Source organism: Rhinatrema bivittatum, chromosome 4 (assembly GCF_901001135.1).
Source record: "Rhinatrema bivittatum chromosome 4, aRhiBiv1.1, whole genome shotgun sequence".
In the NCBI taxonomy this organism is placed as follows: domain Eukaryota; kingdom Metazoa; phylum Chordata; class Amphibia; order Gymnophiona; family Rhinatrematidae; genus Rhinatrema; species Rhinatrema bivittatum.
Genome location: NC_042618.1, coordinates 207251445 through 207267735, shown reverse-complemented (window position 1 = coordinate 207267735; position 16291 = coordinate 207251445). Strand labels below are relative to the sequence as shown.

The following is a 16291-nucleotide window of genomic DNA, read 5'->3' as shown; positions in this document are numbered from 1 at the left end:
ACCAATGTCAGGAAGTATTTCTTCACGGAGAGGGTGGTGGATGCCTGGAACGCCTTTCCGGAGGAAGTGGGGAAGACCAAAACTGTGAAGGATTTCAAAGGGGCATGGGATAAACACTGTGGATCCATAAAGTCTATAGGATGTGTATGAAGAGAAGAGGCAAGGGGCGGCTTGCTTGCGGGAAAGACGGCTACTACCTGGAGATTAATATCCTTATTCAATAAACATACACACAGTTAATGTGACTCCAACATTGCTCTATGCTTCAACGGCAAGAGGAAATGTGGAAAAAAGGATTTGCATCCTCAAAAAAAGCAGGGGAGTAGCTTGCTTGTTACGGCGGTTACTACCCCAAATAAGCCTGATACTTCATTTTCAATGCATATCCAACATAGCTCTCTGCTTCAATGGCAGGGAGAATGAAGAAAAGACGATTTATATTCAGACAACAACCAACAAGGAATGAATTACATAGTCTGGGTAAACAAATAAGCATGGGTGTAGCTTATTTGTTTACCCAGACTATGTTACTACCCCGAATCAATTAAGCCTGATACTTCACTTCACTTTGAATACATATCCAGCACAGTTCACTGCTTCAACGGCGGAGGGAATGATGTAACGAGGATATATATTCAGACAACCAACAAGGATTGAATTACACAGGCAGGGTAAACAAGCATGGGAGTAGCTTGCTTATTACGGCGGTTACTACCCCAAACCAATTAGCTAGATACTTCACTTAGATGCAGCTTCAGCACTGCTCTCTACATCAATGGTGGGGGTGGAAGGGAATTGGAACCAAAAAGTTACCAATAAGGGCCCTGACTTCAGCGGTCAGAGTAACAGATAAGTATGAAAACAATCAGGTGTGAAAGCTTGCTGGGCAGACTGGATGGGCCGTTTGGTCTTCTTCTGCCGTCACTTATATGTGTCTATGTCTGGGAATTCTTGATCCAAGGAATATTCAAGCAATTGTAGCAGTCTGCTGAGGGAGATCACCAATATATTCTGGATTCCGAAAGTTGGGTTCAGAGGACCTCATGGCAGAGGGCATATGACTCCATGCCTATCACGCAACACCTCAGCACCACCTCTAACATCCACTCAGGGTGGCCAATTGGAGGATCCTGCCATGGCCGGTCAAAGAGTCCTGCCTACATCTGTGCACATGCTCCTATCCTGACAGACTCCTCACATAAGCTATTTCCTGGTGGATTCTAGGGACATTGAAACCCTACACATTGCAGGGGTCATAATTCTTAGAAATGCATCCACAAACAAAAAACAGAATATTGTAGTCAGTCCAAGACAGGAAGAGCTAACAAACTATAGAGTTTATTAACAAAATGTTTAACGTGAACAGAAAAAGATTCAATTTGCAAGCAGTAACAGATAAAACAAAAGGATTAAACAGAAAAAGCTCACTAAATACTTTTTCATTGTACTTATCAGTGTCTGGGGGTCGTCAGGAAACTTGCAATCTACCCGAGTTGGAGCAAGGTCTCAGCACAGAGATCTGCCCTCTCTGTACTCCCAATTGCCAGGTTCTTGTGGCCTGGTTTGGCCTCTGTTGGAAACAGGATGCTGGGCATGATGGATCCTTGGTCTGACCCAGCTTGGCAATTTCTTATGTTCTTAAAATGGAGTACTGTGCTTCCAAACACTTCCCCACCAGTTCTAGCCATAGTATCAAACGTTTCATAACCATAACAGATAAAGTGCTTCTCACATTCTTCCACTGCTTGATGTAAGTCTGGCTGCTGTGGGCCTGATGATTTCATCAAATGCTTTAGCTTTTGTATGCATTCATGCAAATATGCAGTCTAGGCATCCCTGAAAGACCTTCTTCCCAGATGCATTTAGCACATTTCAATGCTCAAGCACCAGAGTGGTGCAGCAGCTGGACCACCCTAAACCCAAAGGAGGTCTGGACTCTGTATTTTAGATCCAATTTCCAGACCACCAGAAGGCACGTTGTCAGCATCTGACAAATCCTCATCTTCAGGTTCTTGAGGAATTTGTGAACTGGGATAGCCCAAGAGTCTGTTGGAGACTAAAGAAATTGAAGAATTCTAAAGATATCTGTTCTCAGGTCCTTTTCCTGCTTGACACTTATAAACAGTGTCTATGCCAGCTTATTAAAAAACCTAGAGTTGCAGAGATCCTTCTACAGGTAAGATATGCTAGGGCAAGTCCAGTAGATAATTTAAAAGGAATCTCACTGGAATCTTCCTCCTCTTCCAACCATCGGACAATTCTAAGCCATGATCCTAAACAATGGAGTATGTATGGCCACATTCTCCACTAGTTCAAGGTAGGGAGCATGTTTGGTAGGAACTCAAAATGAAGTGGTTCCACTTCTTCCCCTTCTGATTCATGAAAGGATTCTCCTGGAAGAGAATCCACCATCTCATGGTGAATACATACTGCCAATATTGGAAGCTCTTGAGGAAAGGTAGGCACCAGTGTGGGACTTTGGGGGTCCTATTATGCAGGAAAACATCCTCCAGGACAGGTTCCCATCTCCCTTTCTGGTCTTCAGGGTTTAAGGAGACAAAAATTCTTCACTAGCTCTGATAGCTTGGGTCCCACTGGCTGGGGGACCTTCTGCTCCAAAGCTGGAGGACCGACATCCTCTTCAAAAACACAGATCAGCTCATCTTCACTAAGGATTGCTTGCAAAGCTGAAGAAGAACTTGGTACCAAAGTAGCTGCTATGCAAGTGCTCTACACCGGTTGCAAGGACAACTTCCCTTAAATTGAGTCTTGGTCCATGGACTGTGACAGCAGTGTCTCCTTCCTTGACGTAGCAGGACTCTTGGGTTTATGCGCCGAAGTGCTTCACTCCAACACAATCAAGGGTACCATGGCATGTCATGCTCTAGAATGTATTATCTGCACAGATGTCAAGATGGCACCCTAGTTGGCTCCGGTTCTGGGTAAAATAAATGGCTCAGTGCCATAGAGATCTTCCGCACCATAAAGGATGGGACCCATGCCAATGAGACTATCTTCCATCTCAGCATCAAAGAGGGGCCTGCATCTGCAGTATCAATCTTTTCTTTGGTTCCAAGGGCAATGGCCTTGAAGAGAGTCCCTTGTGTTGTTTAGAAACTCCTCTTGGTGCCTTACCCAGTACCACACTCGGCCCCTGACCGAAGATGGCTCTGGAAACTGGTGCCACAGGGGAGGATTGGGGTTTGCTGGGGGGGGGGGGGGGAAGCTTTCCTTAATGATTTCCTATGCCAAGAGCCTAATGGCACCTTGCTCCTGGGCGAGTAGCTGCTGTGCTGCTCAGCCTCACACTGAGCCTTCAAGTTCTTATCTGCCAGCGTCTTCCTTAGGACTTCCATCTTCCAGGTGTAGTGTTGCTGTGTCTTGACTACAGCTGTAGCAGCTGGAGGAGTCATGGTCTGGGCCCAGGCAGTGTCTGATGGAGTGTGTATCTGTAATGGACATCCAGTACCCACAGATGCAGACAAAGCTACTGACCGCAGACTTCTTGGCTTTGGGCTTTTCCATACTCATCTAAATCTTATATTTCTGTGGCAGAAAAACTGAAGAAGCAGTGAGGCAGCAAAACTGGCATTAATGCCAAAAACCGAAAAATTTTAAGAGAGACTGGGATGTGTCTGTATGGTAGCTCAGATGAAGAAAGACTGAGGGGCTTACGAGGCAGTGTGCGCACTGAGTAAAGTCTTTACTGAGCTCTGAGAGTTGGGCCTAAGTTAGCACTGTTAGATGATGTCACCCACATTAAGGCTAATTCATACCTGCTTGTTAACGGAGAACCATTGGTTCCCAAATCCATGTAGAACAAGGGCCAGAACACACTGTGGATAATATTCAGTAGGGCAGTTAGCAGACAAGTTATCCGACTAAAGTTAGCTAGATAAAACTTGCCCCATATATTCAGCTGGATAAACGTTCCATTGAATATATTTGCCTAAACTTATCCGGCTACATATAGCTGGATACCTTTAACCCTAACCGGCCAGCATTTGAATCTGGCCAGTTAGGCCTAAAGTTATCCAGCCTTGTGTGGCCAGATAACTTGCTACTTATCCAGATATCTTCAAAAGATTTAAATTTATACTTAGCAGGGAGGGAGAGGGGAAGCCTAGGCCCAGTGGTGCCGTTTTCTCTTGTAGTGGTGGTGGTGGTAATGGAGTGAGAATTGGGCCAGGAGGCCCGTGACTTGTTTTTGTCTTTTTATAAAGGACAAGCCGTTAAGCCCGTTAAAACGGGCTACATTACATTTTTTTTTCAGTCCATTTTCTAACACAGCACCCTTCTACACTTTTTCTCCCTCTCTCCCCCTTCCCCTCGTTCACTCCTCCCCTTTCCTCTACTCACCCTGTCTCCCACTGCTTACTCACCCTGTCTCCCACCCCTCACTCTCACCTCCCTCCCCTTCCCTCAGTCACTCCCACCTCTCTCCCCTTCCCTCAGTCACTCCCCACCCTCTCTCAATCCCATCCCCTCCCCCTCAGCCCTCCTCCACTCCCTTTTTCTCTGCTCCACAACTTCTTACCCTTCCACTTACTCACATCCCTGTCTCTCACCTCTCCCTCATTCTCCCTCTCCCCTCACTCTTCCCCACCCACTCCTCCCTCCCACTCACTCAGTCCCTCCCCCTCCCTCTCACTCAGTCCCTCCCTCAGTCCCTCTCACTCAGTCCCTCCCTCTCACTCAATCCCTCCCTCCCTCTCACTCAGTCACTCCCTCCCACTCCGTCCCTCCCTCTCTCTCTCTCCTCCCTCCCTCGATACTGGCCGCCGCTGCCGCCGCTCCTGCCACCGCCGCTGCCACCCGCCGCCGCCATGTTTTTTTTTTTCTGACGCTGACTGAGACCGACGTGCTCGCCCGCACATACGCGGTAGAGCTGGTCTCTACTGCGCATTTGCGGCACGTCGGTCAACCTTCAATTATTAGGTTGATATCTTTTTGAAGATATCTGGATAAGTAGCAAGTTATCCGCTACACAATGTTGGATAACTTTAGGCCTGCTCTGAAGCAGGCCTAAAGTTATCTGGCTAACCTAGCTGGTTATAGTTTAAAACTGGCTAAGTTAGTTGCATAATTTCACCCCAGCTAAAATCTAGCCAGTTAAGGGGCTGATTATACAAAACCTTGCCATTATATAAAACCTTGTTATTTAGGCAGATAATTTTAAATTGTCCATCTAAATGGTTTTTTGAATATTGACCTCACTATGACTAGGTTGGGAATAAGAAAAGCAATATTTGATCAAAACCTTAAGATGACAAAGAGATTAGATTTGCAACTCTAGTTCCTGATTTCAAAGTAAAATCCTAATCATTTCCTCCAAGATTCCTGTCTCAAGGAAGGAGGAGGAGACAGAGTAAAAAAAAAGTCAGAAAAATAATGGCTGTACCTCCACCCCATCTTCTCCTGTGTACCCACAGCGGGTCACTCTGCAACTTGGAACCCCAAACACGTTCATCACTGCACTCATCATAAAGGTCAGCTTCTTCAGGTCATCAGCCACTCCAGCCTGTAGGACCCGAGCCATGGAGGGACCTGCAATTCAGAGAGCAGCATTGACTGAATATGAGAACTGCAGAACGTAGGACCTGAGCCATGGAGGGACCTGCAACTCAATGAGCAGCACTGACTGAATATGAGAACTGCACAATACAGGACCCTAAGCCATGGAGAGACCAGAGATGCAAGTCACTCTATGCAGCAGCAAACAATTGTAGCGCTGACAGCAATAGTTTCAGGGGAATCTCATTTTCTGCTGAATGCTTGTTATATCAGTTGCACATATGATGCAAACTGCTTTCTTTTCACCTGGCAGCAGTAACATCTTTTTCCATATTAAGTTACTAGTTTGAACTAAGAACATAAGATCTACCATGCTGGTTCCGATAAAGGTCCATCAAATCCAGCATCCTGTCTCAAACAGTAGCCAGTTTGGGACACAAGTATCTGGTCAACCCCAAAGAATAACAGAGTAAGTCATCACATGTTCTTCGGTGGTACAGTAATTGCCAGCAGTATTTTCTAGGGCAGAGGTCATGTGATGTAGCCACACATTAACTATTACTGTGCTTCAGATAATTTTGTACCACTGGGTGCTGCCATAGGGGGACAGAGCTATAACCACATTCTCTATATCTCAGATTATTATTGGTTGGATAGTGTATGATATACCTGCAATATCCAAGGGAAATAAAGATATTCCCATCAATCAGGAGCAGCTGTCTCCATATGACCTGATCCAAGGCCCGATTCTCAGCATGCAATAAAGGATGAATCAAAGTGACAAGGATACTATGTATAAATGCATTGGTTGCTCTGTACTTTTGAAAACATTCAAGCCTTTATCAGATTTTTTATTTTAAAAAATGAGAGAAGGAACCTTTATATGCTATTCATTTTGCTATTAACTTTCTGTGAAGTGGTGGAATCTCCACTGCAGGAAGTTTTAAAGAGCAGATTAGACAAACATCTGTCTGAGATTGTTTAAGTACAGTAAATCCTGCCTGGAGACAGGGAATGGGCTGGAAGGCAACATGAGATTCCTTTTATGAATACCCAATAAATGTATACAACTAGATGACAGACTGTATCTAAGGGACAGATAGAGTGAAGCCACTCATCTCTGCACGAAAATCAGTTCTTTTACATGCTTCGCTTATGTGGGTGTAAAAATCCACAGGAGTCACTAAAACTGGGCAAAAATATGTGAATGTGTGAAAACAAAATTGTGAGGCTTGCTCCAAGAACTCTCAGTACCTTGTCTGCACACAATCACATCTTATTTCCAGCCCCCATCCCTTTCAGAACACATAAAAGATGCTATACATGTTTCTTTGAGGTCAGTGCGGAGATGGGAGAGGAAGCTAGTAACTGAACCAATGAGTGGAGATACTGAATGAGATTTGGAGAAAGTTGAGATATACCTTTGTTGTCTGAGTGACTTCTGAGCATGATGTCTTGTTATTCTCTTGCCTTGTGTGCAAGAGGGTGTGCCGTGTAGGTCTGGGTTTGATATACAGTTTGAACACCAGAAGAGTGCGGCCTGAAGGGAGTGTGCAAGTGGCTGAGGGTGAGGGTGTGCACGAAAGGAGCTTGAGTGGGGCAAAAACAGTTAGGAAGTGGAGTGGATAAGATGACAAAAGGACTGGGTACAGAAGTTAGGAGGGACAGGGCTAAAGGAGGAAGAAAACTAGTAGTATTAGCATTGAAAATGAGTAGGGAGATGGGCCTGGTCATCAGTCTGTATAGTCACAACTGCTATGTACTGTCTGTCCTTTATGGCTCTGGACTGCATCTTTCATCCAAGCAGCTATTTCAGAAACAAAATAAGAACAAAACAGGCAACCACATACATGATCATCTCTCATCAGGTAAGCTACAGCAGTTTGCAAACTCAGGGTCTGGCTGTGGTAATTGTTCTGTAGTGGAGCCAGAGAAGGCTGACTACCACTCACCTTGGACCCTTTGCCACCCTGAGCCTGCTTTCTGAGGTCCTGTCATTGTGGTCTCTGATTAGGAAAGGCGATATAGTTCCTAGTTTGTGTTTTCATGGATTGTAGTTCCTGGCGGCAACATCTTGAGTGAGTTATCCCATTCTGTCGACTGCAGCCACGGTGTTTTGAAGAGACCCAGAGACAAGAAAATGTAACCAGCTCAGGCGCTTGACAAGCCCTCACATAGCAGGAGATGTGCCTGTTAGAAGGCTTTAGGTCTACCCACGGCATCTCATGCAACTCTGTAATGGCAGCTGAGTTCAATTGTTACCTGTGTATTACATCTCCCTCCCACAAACCCTGCAGGGTGGTCCATTGGGTGAATATTCTAGGGAGCAGCTGCCCGAGGGCTCACCTCGGCTCAGCTGCTTAGGTCCCCCATCCTGCTGCTGCATGCCTCCTCTTTCTCTCCCCAATTCCTCATTAGCTGTCTCTCAGCACCTCCTGCACCAATGCTTGCTTCTGCCACCTCAAGAACACTTCCATGCTGTGCGAAAGCAGCTGCCTCTCTTTGCTTCAGCGTCAATCACTGTTGCCTGCCAGCAGCTGTGGGAGAAATTTGCTTTTCCCTTCTAAGCTGAGCTCCTGAAGTAGAGCAAAAATTCAGTTGCAAGAACACCCATGTAAGGGGTCATGCATGTTTGTACGCGTTCGTGAATAGAGCACAATATTTTTTGTTGTGTAGTTCCTTATTTGTGTAATTCATTCCTCATTTTAATATGCAATTGTGTTGATGCAAAAGGGTTAGCAAAACCTTTAGTTGAACACCCGTGTTTAGTGAATCGGCCCCTGCATATCGTAAGGTTGAAAGACTTCCCTTCATGCCTGAAGCCATTTCATAAAGAAGATCTCTTTGAAATCAAAGAGAAATACACCACTGTTTCCACTCCTGGGTTGGATTCTGCTCTTGGGAGTTGGGGAGCAGGCAGAATCAGGGGCTGCATTTCCCATTTTCTTCTCAAAATTAAAGTACTGTATATACTATAGGATATTCTTAAAAAGGGGTCAAACTCTTACCAAGGAGGAAATGGAAGGCAATAAGGCAGCATCCTAGGGCTCCAAGCTCCTATTCCAACACCAATGTCTTTTTTTCACTTTTCCAATGCTCTCCCTCCCACTGACAGATTTACCCTTTTTAGCACTCTTAATCACTTTGACAAAATTATTCATTCTGAGTTCACCTTTGGATCCCAAACACCCAGTGGTCATGCACACCAGGCCTCGGGAGTTTCTAATGGTGGATAAGAGAGGATCTCTGAAGCTACTTGATTGGTTTTTTTTTTTCCCATAGATGGTTACCTTGTAGGGCCAACAGCGCGTTGTCCATGACCTCCAGGTCAACATCATGTCCAGCAGCTTTAAATTCTCTCAGTTTGTTCTGTAATCGAGAGAAGAAATGGGAAATGTGGGATCTGTACTGCATCCTAAATCCTTAACTCTAGTAGCAGCCATCACTGGCCTTGTTACTGCAGTCATGCATACTACTTCTCACTGTCCCAGCAACACTCATGTGAGATAACCTGCTGCAGTATTGTGAAAACAAGGCCTAAAGCACAGAGCAGGCAGAAGCAGAAACAAGACAGCAGAGGCAAGAGCAGAAAGACAGACAGACACTGTATCACAGCAATAAAGACAAAGGCAGGCAATACTGTCTCCAGGTTGGTAAAAGGTGAGAGCAGGAAGACACTGTAGCACAACAGCAAAGGGAAGGCCATGCTGTCTAAAGAACAAAACTGAAAACAGGCAGACTGTTTTCAAAGCTTAGAATCATACATACATTTTTTGGTTTTTCTATGGAGCTGTGCCCAGGATGCCTCAACAAGAAAGGAAAAGCTGTACAGAGTAAGAGGCATAGAGACAGACAAATTAACAATACTGAGGAGTCAGGTCAGGTCATGTAAGTTTGAAATGATGGGTTTTTAATCAGGTGCAGAAGAGTCAGGAAGGGAGAACCCTGACCCTGAGAGAGTAATTTCTTCAAAAGAGAAGGCGCTAAGACAGAAGGTAGTGCAGGGAGTCAGTGTGTGAAGAGGCAGGGGTTGTGCTCTCAATCAGCCAGACAAGTTGATTCTTATTTGATTTTAGCCTGGCTGTTCATATCTATCCCCTGTACGCAGCTAGGAGGGAAGAGAGCGAGGAGCAGGATAGTGAGGAAGAAAGGATAGGGCAGACGTTCATGTATTTATACTTAGGAGACCAGACGTTTGAACATGGAGCAGAGCTGGAATACGTACAGAGGATACTCTTTTTACAGATGCATGGAAATGGGTCTCCTGAGTGACCGAGATCGTGGCTTGGCTGCGAGTGCACCAGGAAACGTACTTTTTATTTCAACTCTCTCTTAGTAACTTAGTACCATTCAAACGTACACTGAATACAAGATCTATAGCTGATAGATATGAGGTGGAGTTTTGTATTTTGTTATAGGTATGTTTTTATTATATGCCATGTACATATGATGCACATATGCTGTACATCGCTTTGAGCAAAAAAATCTGTCGATTGTTGGTATCGGGATAAATAAATGTGAAAATCTATTAGATAAATGAGGCTTGACCGATGTGCTGCAAATGCGCAGTAGAGAGTACCTCTACCACGCATGTGCGGGCGAACACGTCGGTCAGAGCAGAGCGCCAGCTCTTTGAAAACACGGCGGTGGCGAGGAGCGGTGGCGGCGACATGCGCGAGGGAGGGAGGGACCTCCCCCGGAGATCTTCCTTTTGTGCCATCCGAAGGGGTTGTGAATGAGCTGAGAGAGGGGGAGTGACTGAGGGGAGGGAGGAGAGAGTAATTGAGGGGGGGAGAGGGGAGGGAGTGACTGAGGGGAGGGGGAGGGAGAATAGAGGGTGAGGGGAGAATGATGGGGAGGGGGAAGGAAATGGACCGAACATTTTTTTTTAATGTAGCCCGTTGTTACGGGCTTAACGGCTAATAAATAAATAAAATAATAGTGTCTATTTGGTTGTCTTCACTGCGCACATACGGCTCAGGCACAGGCTCACATCCCATCTGTTGAAGCACCTCAATGTGGATGTGTTACCTAGGTGGGAGGCAGCGGGACTCAAAGAGCAGCATGAGGCCAGTCCCAGTATGAACTCTGCCTGTTTGCCTTCTCACAGCGCTGCTGCAGGGAGGAGCAGGGAGAAAGTGAGGAAAGAAGGGAAGGTATCAATAACTGAAAGGGAGGAGAGAAGGGAGGGAGTCAGTGAGTGAGATGGAGAGAGGGACAGACAGTGAGAATGGGAAATATGTTTGAGGGAAGGAGGGAGACAGAGGGGGAATCTGAGACCAGAAAGTAGGGAGGGCGAGAAAGACAGTTTAACAGAACAAGGAAGTCAGTTAGGAAAAGAAGGATGGAAGGAGAGCCAGGGAGGGAATCTGTGAAGGAGGGAGTGAGAGAAGCCGGGAGTCAGTGAGGGGCTGAGTGGGGAGGATGAGGAGACAGGGAGGGAATGATGGAAAAAGGGAGGGATGCACAGCAGAAGAGTGTCAGTGAGGGAATAATTAAGAGAAAGAGGAAGGATATCCCAACATAGGGGTGGGACACATGAGGCAGGGGTGAACTGATGATGTACCCCAGTATTACCAGCAATGTAACTGGCTTGCATCAGTGCTTAATAAACGCTTTGAATACATTAATGCTAGAATATCTTTTCAAATCCCCTCACTCCATCCCAATCCCCTTGTTATTCTAAATGGCAGTGTGGAAATCTCTAGGGCACACCCCATTACGTTTTTATGTCAAATTGTGAATAAAGGTCCTTATCGGCTGGGCTTTGCAGGAAGAACATTTTCCTTGTGAGTGCCTATTCCTTAAGAGTCTTACTAAATAAAGAGATGCACGGTAGGCAAGCCTACCAAATGATATCCCATTTTGGGAAGGGTGCATCCTTTGCTGATATTCATTTCATGACCATCATCTGGTGCGGTGGTATCCTCCATGCTGTTCTGTGCATGGGGTGCTATTGATCTACCTAGTTACACACAATGTAATAAAAACATGAGTAAAATAAATATAAGCTCAGACTTTCTTTACTCATGCAGTAAAAACAGTTAACTCCAAATGGAGGAAGCTAATGGTATGTAAATGCATAGGCAGTTTAAAAAAGCATGCTAACAGAGAAATATGCATATGCACATAAATTACGTTTGTTTAGTGTATCTATAATATTTCATATTCCGCCTTTTCTTATGGTAAGGCACAAAGTGGATTACAGCAGGATAAACTGAGCACATGGATGATGCATACAGATCTGTGGCAGATTGGAAGTGCGGTACCATGAGCGCATGAATATTGTATACACACACATAAGAAGCAAGTTAAGCATTAGAAGACACAAGATAAATTAAATATCATCACATAGAAACAAATAGGTAGTTGGTGAACCTAGGAGAATAAATTTGTTTTCAAAGAGTCTCTGCTGAGGAGTCTAAGAGAAGGTCTTGCTGAACAATCAGATTTTGATATTTTTTGCAAAAGGTAACGTTAACGTTTCCAGGCCTCGTTATCAAAGATATCTGGTTCCACATTTTGGGCACAAAGCAGCTTAACGTGTGAAGCCTCAATCATGAAAGAATAGCTGATGCCAGAGGGCGGGGGCAATGAGGTCTGTTGGGAAGATTAAAGTTCCCTGGAGGGAGTGTGAGTGAGCAGTTATTGGAAAAGATACTAAGGGGCCAATTGTTTCAAGCGTTTGAAGTTGAAGAATTTGGAATTTTACCCTGCTCTCAACTAGAAGCCAGTGTAGATCCTGCAGAATTAGCTTCACATAAGAACTTTCCATAATGGGTCAGGACAAAGGGTTTCCAATAGTGGTCAATCCAGGTCACAAGTACCGGGCAAGATGCCAAACAGTAAATACTGTAAATACTCGTGAAATTTATGCCAGAAAAAAAAAGGCACAAAAAAGCTGGCTAGACTTATACATGCCTATTACAGCATTTGTGGCTAGCCCCCTCACCCTCCCGACCCCCCCTAAAACTCACCAATAATCTGTGATGGCCCAGCGGGGGGCCCGGAAGCGATCTTCTGCTCCCGGGCCGTTGTTTGCCAGTAAATCTCTCCCTCCCTCCCCCACTATGGCTGCCTTTCCTGTTCAATCCCTCCCCCTGACTGCACTCCCTGTTCAATCCCTCCCGACCCCCCCCCCCCCACCCCCCACCCCAAGATTCACCAAAACTCCTTGGTGGTCCAGCGGGAGGCCCGGGAGTGATTTCCAGCTCCCGGGCCATCGGCTGCCAGTAATCAAAATGGCGCCTGCAGCCCTTTGCCCTTTCCATGTGAAAGGGGCTACCAGTGCCATTGGCCGGCCCCTGTCACATGGTAAGAGCAATTTCATTGGAACTCTTTATCAGTGGCTCCTACCATGTAACAGGGGCCAGCCAATGGCACCGGTAGCCCCTGTCACATGGTAAGGGCAAAGGGCCGCCGACGCCATTTTGATTACTGGCAGCCGACGGCCCAGGAGTGGGAGATCGCTCCCGGACCCTCTGCTGGACCACCAGGGACTTTTCGTGCATCTGGGGGGAGGGAGTTTCATCTGCCATTTAAATATCCAATCTTCCAGTTTTGCAAGGTCCTCCTGCAATTTTTCACAATCCACTTATGATTTAACAACTTGGAATAATTTTGTATTGTCTGCAAATTTGATAATTTCACTTGTTCCCATTTCCAGCTCATTTATAAATATACTGCATTAAAAAGCACTGGTCATGGTACAGATCCTTGAGGCACTGATTATCCTTCTCCACTAAGAAAACTAAGGGGCGGATTTTCAGAGCCCTGCTCGCGTAAATCCGCCCAAAACCGGGCGGATTTACGCGAGCAGGGCCCTGCGCGCCGGGAAGCCTATTTTACATAGGCCTCCCGGCGCGCGCAGAGCCCCGGGACTCGCGTAAGTCCCGGGGTTCTCGGAGGGGGGTGTGTCGGGGGCGTGTCGGGGGGGCGGGCCCGGTCGTCGCGGCGTTCCGGGGGCGTGTCGGCAGCGTTTTGGGGGCGGGTACGGGGGCGTGGCTACGGCCCGGGGGCGTGGCCGCGCCCTCCGTACCCGCCCCCAGGTTGCGGCCCGGTGCGCAGCAGGCCCGCTGGCGCGCGGGGATTTACGTCTCCCTCCGGGAGGCGTAAATCCCCCGACAAAGGTAAGGGGGGGGGGTAGACAGGGCCGGGTGGGTGGGTTAGGTAGGGGAAGGGAGGGTAAGGTGAGGGGAGGGCAAAGGAAAGTTCCCTCCGAGGCCGCTCCGATTTCGGAGCGGCCTTGGAGGGAACGGGGGGAGGCAGCGCGGCTCGGCGCGCGCAGGCTATACAAAATCGATAGCCTTGCGCGCGCCGATCCAGGATTTTAGTGGATACGCGCGGCTCCGCGCGTATCTACTAAAATCCAGCGTACTTTTGCTTGAGTCTGATGCGCAAGCAAAAGTAGGCTGATCGCGCTTCTTTTAAAATCTACCCCTAAGCATTTAGTCCTACTTTCTGCTTCTTATCTTTTAACCAGTTTACAATCCACAATAAGACATTGCCTGCTATTCCATGGCTTTTTAATTTTCTCAGGAGTCTCTCATGGAGTATTTTGTCAAACACCTTCTGAAAATCTAAATACACCAAATCCACTGGCTCGCCATTATACATACGTTTAATAACCCCTTAAAAAAATGTAGCAGATTGGTGAGGCAAGTTTTCCTTTGTGCAAATCCATGTTGGCTGTATTCCATTAAATCATGTCTTTCTATATGTTCTCCAATTTTGTTCTTTAGAACAGTTTCCACAATTTTTCCCAGCACTGAAGTCATAGTCACCAATCTATTAGTTTCCCAGATCAACACTAGGATCCTTTTTAAAGATCAGGGTCCCATTGGCCACCTCCAGCCTTCAGGCATGGCACATGATCCCAACAATAGTTTACAAATTACCAGTAACAGATCTGCAATTTAATTTTTTAGTTTTTTCATAACTTTGGGGTGTATACCATCTGGTCCAGGTGATTTGCTATTCTTTAATTTGTCAATCTGCCTTATTACATCTTTCAGCTTCATGGTGATTTTTTATCAGTTCTTCTGAATCATCACATTGAAAATAGTTTCTGGCATAGTTATCTCCCAAACAACCTGTTCAGTAAACACTGAAGCAAAGAATTCATTAAGTCTTTCCACGATGGCCTTCTCTTCCCTATGTGCCCCTTTACCCCCCTCAATCATCTAACGGTCCAACCGCTTCTCTCATTAGCTTCCTGCTTTGGATATATGACTTTCTGCTCTAAGGCAGGCCTCTGGTTCTGGCTCCGGCTCCCTGGCTGAGCACGTCCTGGTAGATAGCTCTCAGATTGCGGCTGGGCCTACTTGTGCTGGGAGAATTCTTTGAGGGTGTCAGAAGTGAGACCCCAAACAGGACTCTCCCCTCTAGGTTCTGTTGCCTCTTATCTCCTGAACTTCTCCATCCCTACTCTCTGCTTTACTTGTTCTCGTTAGCACTGGTAAAGTTGTAATTAAAAAAAAAAAGGAAGGCGGCGGCAGTTTGTTATCGCCATGGCAGAAACTATGTAGTGCATGGGACCTGGGGGTAATGTGGCCTTCAGCCAATTGTTCAAGCTCAGTCTTGTAGCTGGGTATTGGTGAATAACTTCAGTCAACCCTTAGGGCGGTAGGGGATGTTCCAAAACAGAGGTAGTCCTTGCAGTCTCAGGGCCGAGAAAGGCTGACAATGTTGGGGGTGTGGGAGCCAGTAGTGCAGATTCAGCTCTCCTGTGAGCTGGAAAGCCACAGAGTAGTGCAAGCTTACCTCCCCCTTTTCTTCTGGTAGCATGTTGGCAGAAACAGCCAGCATTTTTTACTCTGCAGGCAGCACAGCCTCTCTCTCCTCAGTTCCCAATAAGAACATAAGTGGTGCCATTCTGGGTCAGACCCAAGTTCCATTGAACCCAGCACCCTGTCTCCAGTCTGGGTCACAAGTACCCATCAAGCAGTTGATCTGTTTTACTTCCAGGAATAAGCAATGGCTTTCCCAAGTCTACCTGGCTAATAATTGTTTATGGACTTTTCCTTCAGGAATCTGTCCAACCCGCTATTTAGCTGCCTTGAGCATGGCTTCTAGCAACAGATTGCATAGCTTGATTGTGCCCAGAGTGAAAAAATATTTCTTATGATTTGTATTAAATCTGCTGGTTGTTCATTTCATGTAATGTTTTCAAGTTCTAGTGTTGCTTGAAAGAGTAAATAACCATTTCCCATTCACCTGTTCCATCCCACTTGTGATTTTATAAATCCCAATCAATTTTCTCTTCTCCAAGCTAATGAACCCTAAACTGTTCAGCCTCTCTCCATAAGGGAGCTTTTCTTATCACCCTTATAATTTGTCACCCTTTCATGTACTTTTCTATGTTTGCTAGGTCTTTTTTTGAGATGGGGGTGACCAGAAATGTACACATTACTCAAGGTGTGGTCGCACCATGTATCTATACTGAGACATGATGATTGTCTCTGTTTTGTTCTCTATTTCTTTCCAAATCATTCTCAACATTCTCTTTACCTTTTTGACCACTGCCATCAATCTTTCCCTGCCTAAAAACCTGGCATCAGAAGGGGAAGGTCTCCAGGAACCTCATCAGGGGTAGCTCTCTCTCTCTCCCGTTTATCCCCTGAATTTGTCTTGGAATGCACTAGGCCTTGGGCACCATACAGAATCCTAGTGGAGGTGTGGGGCTCAGGAGCTACATGGCCAGTGATCTTGCAGGGTTTTAGCTCCCAGAAGTCCTAAATTGGTGAAGGAGTTTTGGGTCTTCCCTAGGTTCAGAGAG

The 16291-nt window shown here is 46.1% G+C and overlaps 1 protein-coding gene across 3 annotated transcripts in view; it reads right to left on the bottom strand.

The window, feature by feature from the left end:
• Nucleotides 1-16291, bottom strand: part of AMT (aminomethyltransferase) — a 52724-nt gene that overhangs the window by 20760 nt on the left and 15673 nt on the right. For all 3 annotated transcript variants that reach the window (XR_003856403.1, XR_003856404.1, XM_029599624.1), the window contains exons 5-6: nucleotides 8805-8883; nucleotides 5402-5547 (exon numbers count right to left, since the gene is read on the bottom strand). Coding sequence is in view for 1 of the 3 variants with exons in the window: in XM_029599624.1 (XP_029455484.1) it covers nucleotides 5402-5547; nucleotides 8805-8883 (225 nt within the window). In the remaining 2 variants the exon portion in view is untranslated. The remainder of the gene's footprint in view (nucleotides 1-5401; nucleotides 5548-8804; nucleotides 8884-16291) is intronic.